Source organism: Trichoplax adhaerens, genomic scaffold (assembly GCF_000150275.1).
Source record: "Trichoplax adhaerens TRIADscaffold_7 genomic scaffold, whole genome shotgun sequence".
NCBI lineage: Eukaryota > Metazoa > Placozoa > Uniplacotomia > Trichoplacea > Trichoplacidae > Trichoplax > Trichoplax adhaerens.
The window spans coordinates 2374511-2387382 of record NW_002060949.1 but is presented as its reverse complement, the minus strand read 5'-3'; the positions used below and the strand labels follow the sequence as shown (position 1 = coordinate 2387382).

At 35.3% G+C, this 12872-nt stretch overlaps 1 protein-coding gene across 1 annotated transcript; it reads left to right on the top strand.

Annotated features, from left to right (window-relative positions):
* Positions 1-153: 153 nt before the first annotated feature.
* On the top strand, positions 154-12633 carry TRIADDRAFT_58051 (uncharacterized protein; the record flags this gene model as incomplete). Its single annotated transcript, XM_002114308.1, has 36 exons — positions 154-176; positions 1588-1631; positions 1736-1944; positions 4120-4227; positions 4984-5072; positions 5446-5588; positions 5695-5828; positions 5956-6047; positions 6155-6243; positions 6343-6487; positions 6564-6612; positions 6690-6759; positions 6828-6883; positions 7005-7220; positions 7334-7375; positions 7506-7616; positions 7712-7801; positions 7882-8047; positions 8196-8306; positions 8425-8510; positions 8656-8784; positions 8972-9068; positions 9160-9269; positions 9339-9385; positions 9613-9737; positions 9868-10010; positions 10124-10210; positions 10309-10356; positions 10506-10542; positions 10615-10814; positions 10964-11088; positions 11179-11255; positions 11356-11430; positions 11560-11736; positions 11805-11964; positions 12345-12633. The coding sequence occupies 36 exons, from the start codon at positions 154-156 to the stop codon at positions 12631-12633; spliced, it is 3999 nt and encodes a 1332-aa protein (XP_002114344.1).
* Between the last annotated feature and the right edge of the window lie 239 nt (positions 12634-12872).

The window sequence follows — 12872 nt, the reverse complement described above, 5'->3', positions numbered from 1 at the left end:
AGGAGAGATTGAAAAGGAGTTTTGTATTGCAGTCATGCCCTGCCAATGTGTACAATGTACGACATCATGCAAGGCTTACTGTGTCAATCGACTGTAGTAAAATAAATTAGTCGATGATGACTATTGCTATCTACAAGCAATCTGATATAGACAATGTTGATTGATAATACAAATGGGTAAGCAAAATTAGCTTGCAGAATGGTGTTGAAATGATTCCACGGCAGCGATGTTGTCGTACTCACCGTCATGACTAATGGCCAATCCATGATGATTGGTTGTGTACCAGCAGGGCTGTGAAGTTTCAAGTGTGACCCCATGATCCAATCGCTTGCAGACTACCTGATAGTCAATCTGCTGTAACAAGCTGAATGATTTGATGAAAGAAAGCAAAGGCCACTGGTGAAGTGCAAGGAAGGGTCAAGCTTGCACGAATGAATGTCGCCAGGCTTGACGACTGCTAGAGTCACTCACTCTACCGTGGTTGACGCTCTCTCGGGCTGTCTTCAGTCTGTATAGAGGACGTCAGCTGTCCAGTCATGCCAAGTATGCGAGTAGAAGACTACAACTGTACATGTGCGATCGGAGAGAGCGATTGCCGTCATGGCGTATGGAGTATCGTTCTAAGTGGTTTTAGTATGAAAATTGGAGTCCAGTACCGGTTGCACTCTGGCTGGTAGTCCATAGCAGGAGTCCAGTCGACGAAACCGAGTACAGTACAGCATCTGTCTGAGGCTACTGCTTGACTAATGACTATACGCTACAGTGTACAGTACCGTTACAAAATGTCGAAGTTGGTGTTGGCATGAATGACTTGTACTGTACTGTGCAATGTTCGTACAGTACTTTTACTGTAACTGCAATCCACTATACAGTACTGTACTCAGTGTACTGTAGTGGACTGGACAAGGAGTATCTGTCTGAAGCTCAAGTCTGAAGCTTCTATCTGAAGCTGAGTCTGAAGCTGAAGTCTGAAGCTGAAGTCTGAAGTTTCTGTCTGAAGCTCAAGTCTGAAGCTCAAGCTTGACTATACAAATGGTCTAGTTGGTGTTACACTGTGGACCTGTGAGTCTGAAGCTTCTGTCTGAAGCTGAGGCTGAAGCTCAAGTCTGAAGCTTCTGTCTGAAGCTGAGTCTGAAGCTCAAGTCTGAAGCTCAAGTCTGAAGCTCAAGTCTGAAGCTCAAGTTTGAAGCTCAAGTTTGAAGCTCAAGTTTGAAGCTCAAGTTTGACTACACAAATGGTACAAATGGTCTGGTTGGTGTTACACTGTGGACCTGTAAGGCGACATTATTTTTGCGAGCGATTGTAGACTAAATTAACGTACTGTATGCATTAGGCCATCCAAGTGTCAAATGTTCCCATCAAGCTTCAACAGTAATACGATACAGTAGATCGTTACACTGGATACTGTGCTATAGTATGCGGTAGAGCACCGTCAAGATCGACGGCTAGCAAAAATAATGTCATGGGCCCACATTGACTGTACTGTACACAGTGTACAGTGTACAGTACTTGAATCGACTGTACTGCAATCTGGGCCCATCCAGGCCCACTACTGCAACTACACTCCCATGCCATACAATACTGTAGGGTGTTGGAGCCAAGGCAAAGCCAGGTCTCGATCGGATCCGGTGGTAAGTTTAGCACTATTGGTAATCAAAGCATTGATGCCGGAAAACCATCACAGTAGGCTCTACTTTCTCCATTTTTTCCTCTCTCTCTTGCTTCAAGTAAATAGCCACCGCTGCGTTATTTTACAAAGTTATTGCTCTATTAGTAGTCCAGGAATCGTTCATGTATTACGCAGTCGGTTGGCCGAAAAAATTTAGCGCTAGCAAGACTAGCAGCATCAAGAATATTGGTCCAATATTGGCAGTGCGTTCCAGTCGAGAACGTCGTGTTATTGCCACAGTTTCAGCTACAACGGTCTGCTTATGGAATCATCGAGTAAGTTTTTGCCATTTTACTTTTCTCTCTTTGAAAGAAGGAAAAAAGCATGTATTTCCATCTATTTCTAGTTCCATACATTATAGTTCACTCTAGTAGTCTATCTTCTACTTTGATACAAATGTTATTGATGAGTAAAAAGCTATAGAACAAATGCACGTTGGATAGCAGTCGGTTGAAGGATGATATTTTCCCATATGGTTGTTATGACTATTCAAGATGAATGCCTACTCACATGGACAATAACAACCATTTCAATTTTAAATTTGAAGCTAGGTGCTAAAAAAAACAGACTTATCATTGACTAAGATATCTTATTGCTAGTCTATCAGTCATTTTAAGGGATAGAGTAGAAAGAATAGAGCTTGCAATGGTAAATTACGATAAAAATGTCATAGCAAGACGACTGCCTACTCACATGGATAATTCATAACAACTATTTCAATGTCAAATTTGAAGTTAGCGACTGAAGAAACAGAATCACCATAAAATAAAATATCTTATTGCTAGTCTACCAGTCATGGTAAGAGATTGAGTAGAGTAAGTACAGCTTGCAATGGCAAATTAGGATAAAAGTGATAACATCACTGTACCGTAAGAAGTTATTAACGTTCATAACCATTGCCTTAGGAGTAGTTCTGCTCCTTTCATTAAGCAATCCCTGTAACATAAACCCAAGTGTACAGTATAGAGAATTCATTGAATCCTGTCCATGCAATGATGATCATCATCATTGCTATCTCAATCATCATGACAAGCATTCTACTGGATTCTACACTATCTACTGATAACCCTAACATTCGACGACAACAATAGAGTACAAGCTACCTAATCCAATTTCAAACTACCTACTCGAGAACGCAAACACACTGTCATGGTGATATATCCTATCACTTACGATGATCATAACAAGAATGGCTTATAGTCAAAGATGACTTTCATTTCTCATCCCCATGCTCATTCTTCCATGGTTGATCATCCTAAGGCTTTTTTATCCGTTGTACCCCGTTAAGCTGCCAATCAATAATAAAACCATCAAGGGATTTGCTCTCCCTTCCAGTTATCTCTCGAATCATCCGAACATCAAGACCCAATTACTGTACTCACTGCTAGGAAATAGTGTGTGCAGTTCAGCTGGTTTACATCTTACGCAATTTCACATCCATCCAATTGGGACAGATCATTGACTAATCATTTATTCCATTAAGTGATCTGTCCAGTCGCCCTTTAACATCAAGACCCAAATAGTTACTGCTAGGAAATAGTGTATGCAGTTCAGCTGGTTTACATCTTACGCAATTTCACATCCATCCAATTGGGACAGATCATTGACTAATCATTTATTCCATTAGGCTCATTGATAATTATATACGCATGCAACTAGGTTAATGGATGCCAGCAGTAATTCATTCTAGTTAGCTTATTGTTGTGTCTGTTTGGATCAATTTTACTTGTACATTAGCAAACGTATTGATCTACTCATTATTCTCTTTTCTTGTTAATTTTCACTACTCGCGAATGGCAGGAGTAGCTCTTTAACATTAAAACAGCAACACTTTATCACTAGCTTGTTCAACATGATTACTTTACAGGATACATTCAATTCAATTTAATTCGCCATTTTTATCTAAGAAAGACTTTTTCACTAAATTAAAATTCGCTGCCTTAATATGATTTAACCATGGTTGAGCTTGATCAACTGGGTATACAAATTCTTGCTACGTTGTATATGCATTAGCGCGTGATTGAATTAGGCCATAGCCAACATACATTATATCTGAATATACACATATTGAATTAATTAAATTCACTCCTGCCATTGTGGACAAAGCTCGTGCTAATTGATAAGAATAAAGCATTGCAAAAGTGTGATCACTGCCCAATACTGACTACAAGACAGTATTATTCACCAATAAATGGTATTCTTGGCCCTACCTATGCGCTTGTTTCCAATAACTTCTTCTACTAGTTTTTTTAAAAATTAATTACAATTAAGTTACAGCCTATCAAATGACTCATGCCAAGTAATCTTAAAATAACTTGTAGCTGTTTAAAAGAGACATCTGATGTCTACGAAAAGATAATGTAGCAGCAAATCCAATGTATAGTAGCAGGGTCACTTTACAAAATTCTCTATTTGATATTTGATCCTATTTATGTAAACTTTAATTTCAGCCCAGAGCTTTAATAGCCGTATATGTTTGGCCGGAACGTGCTTTAAAACAAATGGGATATTTTGTTGATCTCCATTGGAAATCTGACGCTTCGGCTCTCGCAATTAGGGTAAGTTAGCAAGGCAGATATCACTCAATTATAAGGATCTTCTTTAGTGTACAGTACATCTTATTTTTGTAGTACCATTGCTAGCATCTATTGATTAATTCAGTCGAATCAAACTTTTTAATTGATATCATTACGGTATTAATAGATAAGGTATGCTGGTAGATTGCAACTTAATAGAAATGTAATAATACTATTACCTATCATTTAGCCATCATCGTGCTCTAACATAAAAAATTATTTTTGCAGTTAAGATTATAGCAAACTACGATCTACGTTGTGCACATATTGTAGCTGTAGTATTACACTTGCAAATGCAATTCCGACGTTGAAAAGCAGGCATAATTACAGCATAACCAAGTTGCTTCTTTATCAGATGGTCAATCAACAAGTAATATTACCGTACTTATTTTTATAATGCCTGTGATACCACGATGTAAACATGACGAGTATGAACTATACAATTAAAATGCTACACGATGTAAGCATAATGATGGTAATAATGATAATTTTGTGATAATTACGCCACCTTGGTCCTGTGAATAGTACGTATAATTTCAACTACTGTACAGTATATAACGTCGTTGCAGATAGCTAAGCAATGGAAATGTACTCTAAGTAATACTCTTACAGATAATGTTTATTATGCGTGAATCATCCCTTATTTAGTTGTCACAAATAATTGCACTGTCAAATAGGTGTAACTCTTATTTAATACGATGCTAAAAAATAATTATACTTATTTTGATTCTCTTGTAGACTAATAAAGGCTTTATAGTCATATTAAACGTTTGTAAAGATTCTTTAAATCAGAAAGATCACGAACTTTATCGCATCAAATCGAAAAGGTATTCAGTTCTACAGTATTTGCGTCCTATTTGCCTTTGCTTTACAAGTGTATTAGATACAACAATGCAGTATTGATTAATATACTTGAAATGGTGGATATTACTTTTAGAGTTATACGTTCAGAAGTAGTTAGCGAAGACCTTGGCGTTGTTCCTTCATGGACGCTTAATTTCAAGTGTGGTGTACCAATCAAAGATGGAACAACAGAGTTTGTACTTAGGCGACTTTAACAGTTCGAATTATATATAGTTTATATCGTAGTCTTGTCATCAGTTATAGTACTTTTATTATTTTATAGGTAAAATGTAGTATATGCATTGTAACCGTTGTATATTTTTCCTTCGTTATTTAACTGTATAACCAATTGGATAGCATCATATGTCGTCAAGAGGAAATAATTGTAACAACGAGAGGTGGCAATATTTTTCATTATAAGTGGGATGGATTGCTATATGCTCAATTAACTGTTCAAATTAATAACATACCATTTTCGGCAGATCAATCAAATGCAAAAGGTCTTTTTTAAAACGATAAAATATAAATTCATTCTTTAGCATAATTCTATTCTTCAATGTACGCGTACAGCATAACCTCTTTTAAGATTGATCTTTGTCTTTCTAGCGTCATTCTTAAGCCCGGATGATTCATACATTATTGCCATTGAATATAGCCGATCACTTCATGGGTATGCAATTATTCTTGAAGACGGTAGGGGCGCTTTCGTATTATGCAGTGCTCCCACTGTATCTCCAAATGTAAGCTAAGTAGCTATACGTACCTTTTGCTATTTGTGTACAAAGACAAACTATCGTAGTTTGGCTAAATTCGGAATTGAATTTAAAGATTCGCTTTATGGCATATTATTCATTTTCTAACTTGTAGAGTTTATATGCTGTCTGGGCGAAGAATACTTCAACCGCTACATGTATTGCAATCAACAATAAATATCGTTTTATAGTTTTTGGCCTTTCCAAGTGTGTATTGCAGCTTAATCAAAATATTAACATACTGTCATGATAGAAGTTCAGTCCAAAACTTTACTGAATACGTAAAAATTCTCTTAAAATGCATACTCTTATAGCGGACAAGCCGCAGCCTATAACCTAGATGAGGTCACCGGCGCTTTGAACTTATCGCATAAACTAAAATTTGTACATAAAGACCCTATAGGTAATCTATAGCTAACGAAAACTACGTCTTATAAACTGAACTTTGTGAATTTATTTCATATAAAATTGGTTAAGCTAAAAGCGCTATTTACTTATATAGATGTCTCGAGTGTTGCTGGAGCTGTTAGATGCATCAGATGGTCACCTGATGGCTGTGTATTAGCAATGTCTTGGGAAAAATGTGGACTTGCCATTTGGACAGTATTCGGTTCTTTAATATTATGCACTTTAAGAATGGACTATAGGTAACATAATTACTGTCATTATTAAAGTAGCAAGTAGTGATCACTTCATTTTCAGTAACGGATCATTCTTTATCAGACCTTTAATTGATGGTTTGGGCAATCAAACTTTACAAATAAGAGATTTGGTAAGTCTTAATACAATTTACAACTTATTCATCGACTACACTTTTTACTTATGATATAATGCATATTGGTGCTCTAGGACTGGGACGTTGAAGGTTATCACCTATGGTTTGTTGTGGATAAAAGTGAAACATTTGATTCTTCTCCAGGTATGACGTAATTTTTTCTTCGATTTTTAGCTTTTATTTAAACTGATAAATGTTTCGGTGCATTCCAGAATGTATCTACCAAATGCAATTTGTTAAAAGTGCAAGTAGCGTCAATCCCAACGCGGTAATTGTAAATAATTGCATATGTACGAGTGACGTAGAGTCACAATTAAACTAATATTTTTACTACAATACTTTTTCATTACTTTATCATGTAATATCATCTATCCGATATTGCTTCATAGGGAAACATTTGTCACGTGCTACTACAAGCGGAAGATAGATTATATTTACATATTCTAGATAGCAACTCTACCTCTGGCTATCTAAGATCTGTTAATGATATAAATTCATATAATTCATCACTTGATGAGAGATCATTTAATAAAGGGAATCAACCAAATCAATCCCAAGCAGATATAAATATCTTATTGGGAAGTAAACAGTGGTGTGTAATTCAGGTAAATTTCCCTGTATATTTTGAGTTTGTCATTCATGTAATAGCATACTAACATGCATTTATGAGCTGAATCAATCGATACAATATAATGACCCAGTTATTTAATCGCTTCAGGTTCCTTCTAGTTATATGGTTGGAGAAAATTGGCCGATACGGGTAAGAGTATCATTTGTGTTCGTGTTATAAAGTTGAACTATCTGAAATTGTAGAAGACGTATGAAAAAGCTTTGTATCGTTATAAAACCTAGTTATGCCATAGAACTGAAAAAAGTTTTTTATATTTCAGTATTCTGCGATTGATAAAACAGGACGTTATTTAGCTGTAGCTGCTGTTATGGGTATCGCTCATTATTCTATAGCAACTCAAAAATGGAAATTATTTGGTAATATTGCCCAGGTATGGTAACTTTCTTGAGTAGAAGTTGAGTTATGTAATAGCCTCTAAGAAACTGAAATTATGACATAGTAAAGCTAAGTTATCTCTTGTATTAGGAGCAAAATTTTTCTGTTACCGGTGGCTTGGCATGGTGGAAAGATATGCTAATGGTTGCCTGTTATAATATCCAACAAGCCCAGGAAGAGGTATATTTTAAAGAATATTTTACAATTGCTAATATTTTCATAACCCATTTTTAATATTTTGTTTTAATTTACATACGCAGTTAAGAATCTATCCACGAGGTCTCAACTTGGATAATGCATTTATGACTTCGGAGAAACTTTCTAGCTCAGCTATCCTTCTAAATGTATATCGTGATTTCATCATGGTATATGGTAGCAACTGCAAACTTCGTTTATACAAGATTGAAAAAAAAGAAAAGAAGCAACGTATGTCTTTGCCTTAACATGTTTATTGTATTACAATGTACCCTGGAACTTTGCAGATGGAAATTTATGTGTACTGAATTAGAAAATTTCAGCGTACTATTAAAATGAAATCTTCATAAAATTTTGACTAATTGATGGATATTTTTAGATCATCCTGTAGCCGTGCTACATCGGCTTCAAGATATTTCCTTAGAGAGTTATGTGCCACATGGGAACGCACTGATTTCAGTCACTCTAACGTGCATTAATGCTGAATCTGGTAATGGTACAACTGTTATTATCTATGCATTGTCGTATCACTAGTAACACTAGCTATTGATAGTAAAGTTTATTATTACGATAAAGAGCCTTATACCTTAGTTTATACTTTCTCGTAGACGAAAAAGAACCAGAATCACTACTCCTAAATATTGCTGGTCGCCTAATTTTATTACCACGCGACAGATCAAAGAAAGCTACACAGGTAAATGAACTGTAAATCTACAATAAAATGGCATTGCTATTTGTTTAAGAATATCAAAGTGTCTTCACAATCTTTATGATGATTCGAAGATGCGATTACTAGTGCATTCACTTTGGTGACGATATTCGATTGTAAAATTATACAGGCTGCATTTAGCTGCCCAATTGCATTATCATCAACCGTGGAAATGGTGTGGTCTACTCCTAGGACTAGGACTACCCATAAGTATCTAACCGATGCCCTATGGCTTGGATGTGGTGCTGACGGGATGAAAGTAAGTATAGTATAATGGTCATTATGTATTACAGTATATATTGCTTAATTACCGTTAGTATAAACTCGCTACTTTTACAATTACAATCAGTGATACATCATTTGCATTAATTGCATCGATATCTAGTTCAGATATTTATGATTCTTTCAAACAATTATTGCTATCTGTATGCAATAATATTTGATAGGTATGGCTTCCATTATATCCAAGCAGTGAAGGTAAACAACCGAACTTTGTTGCTAAGCGCATTATGCTACCCTTTAAACTCGATGTGTATCCCCAAGGTAATACTACTTATAACATATATTTAATACGCTTGAATACATCCTTACCTAATATAGTGACATAAAGTTTAAAGCTATAATTCTACCTTAGCTGTACTTTTTGAGGAAGCTGTGATCTTGGGCGCCTCTAATGAAACTATAGATCTAAAATCTCCTGGCAAATCCGATGTTACTTTTCCATTTTACTCGATTGATCGCACGGTGGGTTATTCTAGGGCTTCGCAGACTCATAATTTTTCTTTGATTAATTTTAATATTCTTTTCTATTAGACTCAAATATATTTGCATCATATATTGAGACAACTCCTTCGAAGAAAGTAAGTTCATTAATTTACTATAGTATTTTTAGATTCTATGTATTTATAAACAGTATGAATATTGAATAAATCTGTATTGTAGTAACCAACATGTAAAAATCTTAATGTATGATACGCTATGTTAACCTTGCAATTTCTAAGCTGTAAATATTTTACTTTTAATATACTGTGAACTACTGGACAACAACAGTATTAATTATTTTGACTTAAAATCTCATATTTCTTAGTTTGGATGTGCATGCTTATGAGGTCGCTCGCTGTTGCATGTCATTACCTTATTTTTCTCACATACTTGAACTGATGTTGCACGAGGTATTAGAAGAAGAAGCTACGGCATCTGAGCCTATGCCTGGTTTGTCTTGCAATAATATTCGCTTATAATCAGATAATAAGTACAATAAGAAGTTGCTATTTGAATCAAGTTCGCAATAGTAATGGCATGTAAGATTTTAATGGATATCGTGTATCCTCTTGTTCTGTAGATGCACTTCTCCCGCGTATTGTAGCTTTCATACAAGAATTTCCATCGTACTATCATATTGTTGTCCACTGTGCTAGAAAAACGGAGTTTGATTTATGGGATTATTTATTTGCTGCTGTTGGAAATCCTAAAAATATGTTTGAGGTTAGTCTAATTTCTTACATTGTCTTATCGAAATTAAACTAATAGGATAAGCACCGATATAGATCGCTTTTGTTAGATATAATAAATACCGTTAATAATATTTTTGTTTCTAGGAATGCTTAGCAAGTGGTGATTTAGAAACTGCAACGTCCTGCTTGATTATATTGCAAAACTTAGAGCCTTCTGATGTCAGTCGCCTTGTAAGTAGTTCCGTACATTAATGAATAAAAGTTTAATCGCTTGCTGCTTTTAGCGATCAAAATACAAAATGATTTTTACTTTATCATATATGTATTAGCACGCAACGTTGTTGCTGGATACGGCGTTAGCAAAACACAAATGGGAGGTACGAGTTATACTATCTCATCATATTGTTTTATAATTTTAATGATCATTTCTCGCAAATCATCGTACTGATTTGGAAATATTACGAAATTACAATCTTAACTTATAGTCTCTAATTCGTGCTGTTATGTCTTTCAATTAAATTTGTAGCTCGCTCAAGACGTCGTTCGCTTCCTACGAGCTGCAGGTTTGTTAAATATTATTTATCAATATATTTTAGCGTAGCTCTGAGCGTCTTCCGATTTATTAATGTTTATAGGGCCTTGTTCCGATACTCCACCGCGCACTTCGATAAGTAGTAGTGGTCCATTAACACCTCCAGTGACGCCAACACGAAGTGGCGAAACTACAAGTTGGCCCTCATCGAAGAAGAATAGTTTAGTAATATCAGGTAGCACTATACGAGATAGATTAAGCCAAAGTACCGCCGAGAAAGGTTATACCGTAGAAGAGACAGAGGTAATCTAGAGTCAACGCATAATCTTTGTATAATAATTTTGAAATGTCAACTCGCAAGAAATTGCAACTCAGTTAAACACGGTACATTTACGCCATCTAATTTCTGCTATCATGTAATGTATGTTCCAATTAAATTGTTATGCCTTCAGTTTTATGTAGATAGTGTTCTTAAAAATCATGCCACCAATCTACTGAAATCGTGCCAATTGCGAGAATTGGGACTATTCTCTGCTTATCTTGACTTTCCTTTATACGAATGGTTGATAAAAGAACGGTAACATAATTAATTTTGCACGTTCATTAGTTTTAATATCAAAGTATAAAGTGTATTTGCTTGATTACTTTATAATCGTAACCGATGTAGGGTGCACATAACTGCAATTGAAGATTTTCCCTCTTGCTTGTTAAAAATTCATAAACAATTTGATTGGCCGTTTCCAGGTAGATACGTAATTCATTCATGATGAGTTACTTGTACGGCATTCTTATGAGTGTACGTTATTTGAATTAGATTTTAACAAATGCTACGTTTCGTTGTAAGGAAACAATTCTGAATCATCTTCAGATACTGCAAAGACTGAGGAAGCTAAAAAGATATTACTGGAAGATTTGACACGTAAGAAAAAATTTACGCTTTACATCAATTCTTTTCAATTTTTCATATTGTACTCGTCTGATAACAACATTATTATTTGCTTAATTGGCAATAAAGTAATCTAATTAATATTGTTAACGTATTGTATAGATAACGCTTTGAACCTTCGTCAGCTTTCTCTGGAAGACTCTTCCACTAACTATCAACGGGCCACATCTGAATTTACACCGGATAGTAACATCGACAGTTCACAATACCAAGCTAGCATCCTAACACGAATGGAAAACAATGCCGCAAGTCATTTATTAGCACCAGAATATTTAAAAGGTATGTAATAATTGTTGACCTGATAAGATATTTATAGTTGATTAAGGATGACTTTTTCTGCAATCTAGCACCTTCTAGCAATGACAGCTTGGTTACTTCCGTTGATACTTCATGTGCTGCATCTGTGTTGGAAGACGTAGAGGATACTACGATATCGTTTGCGGACGTAGATGATATGTATGAAGAAGTGATAATGAACTGTCATCCACAGAGAGCAATGGAATTGAGGTTTCTTAAGCTATATTTGCATATTTATTATCAATAAGCAAATCTTTAATCCATAATAATAGAAAGTTATACTATCAAACGTTTTAGATACATGCTGGACCTTATGTTAGCAACAGATAGTCTAGAATGGGCATTGCTTCTCGCAATATTACTTTTTGATGGTCATGCGATTCATAAAATTATTCAGCGTGCACAATTACAACCTTCCATATTGACTGCTAATACAACAGATAGAATAAAATGTGGCCTACGCGATCTGGAAGTATGGGCAAATCATGAATGGTAGTGTATTGTTCCTTTATTATTCATTACATGCACGTTTTAATCTAATATTTATACTGAATACTAGAATTAATGTGCTATAAATCTTTTTTTAATAGTTATGGTTACAGGAAGTTTGTTATTTATTGTCAGTTAATGGCATTGGGGAACATCAATTCTGATACCCCTATTGCATCGCCAAACGTTACTCCACAAGGTAACTTGTCCCACGAAGAAAGCGTTGAAAAAATATCTACTGATACCTTATCATCGGTAGAAAAACCTCATGAAAATATTGTTTCGCCTGACCCGCAAAACGTGCAGAAAGGTGAAACGATACCATCAACAATTCATCCAATAGAGAGCTCATCACCAACTGAGAAAGGATCCGACTGTATAATCTCATAGTATTGATGAAAAAACTTTCATGATTACATAAGCTAGCAAAGCTGCTGTCAAGCCAAGATGCAATGCGTAATTGTTCGAACTTAATTTAATTGTAAAAGTTAGTTATTCATTTCTATGTACACGCAAGTATCAAAAATTTTTATTGCTATACGGCTTAAGCAGAATTAGAAAGAATGTAATATACGGAATGGCTTATCTATTTCTTAGATGCTGTAAAAGACGTAACTTTGCTATCTTGA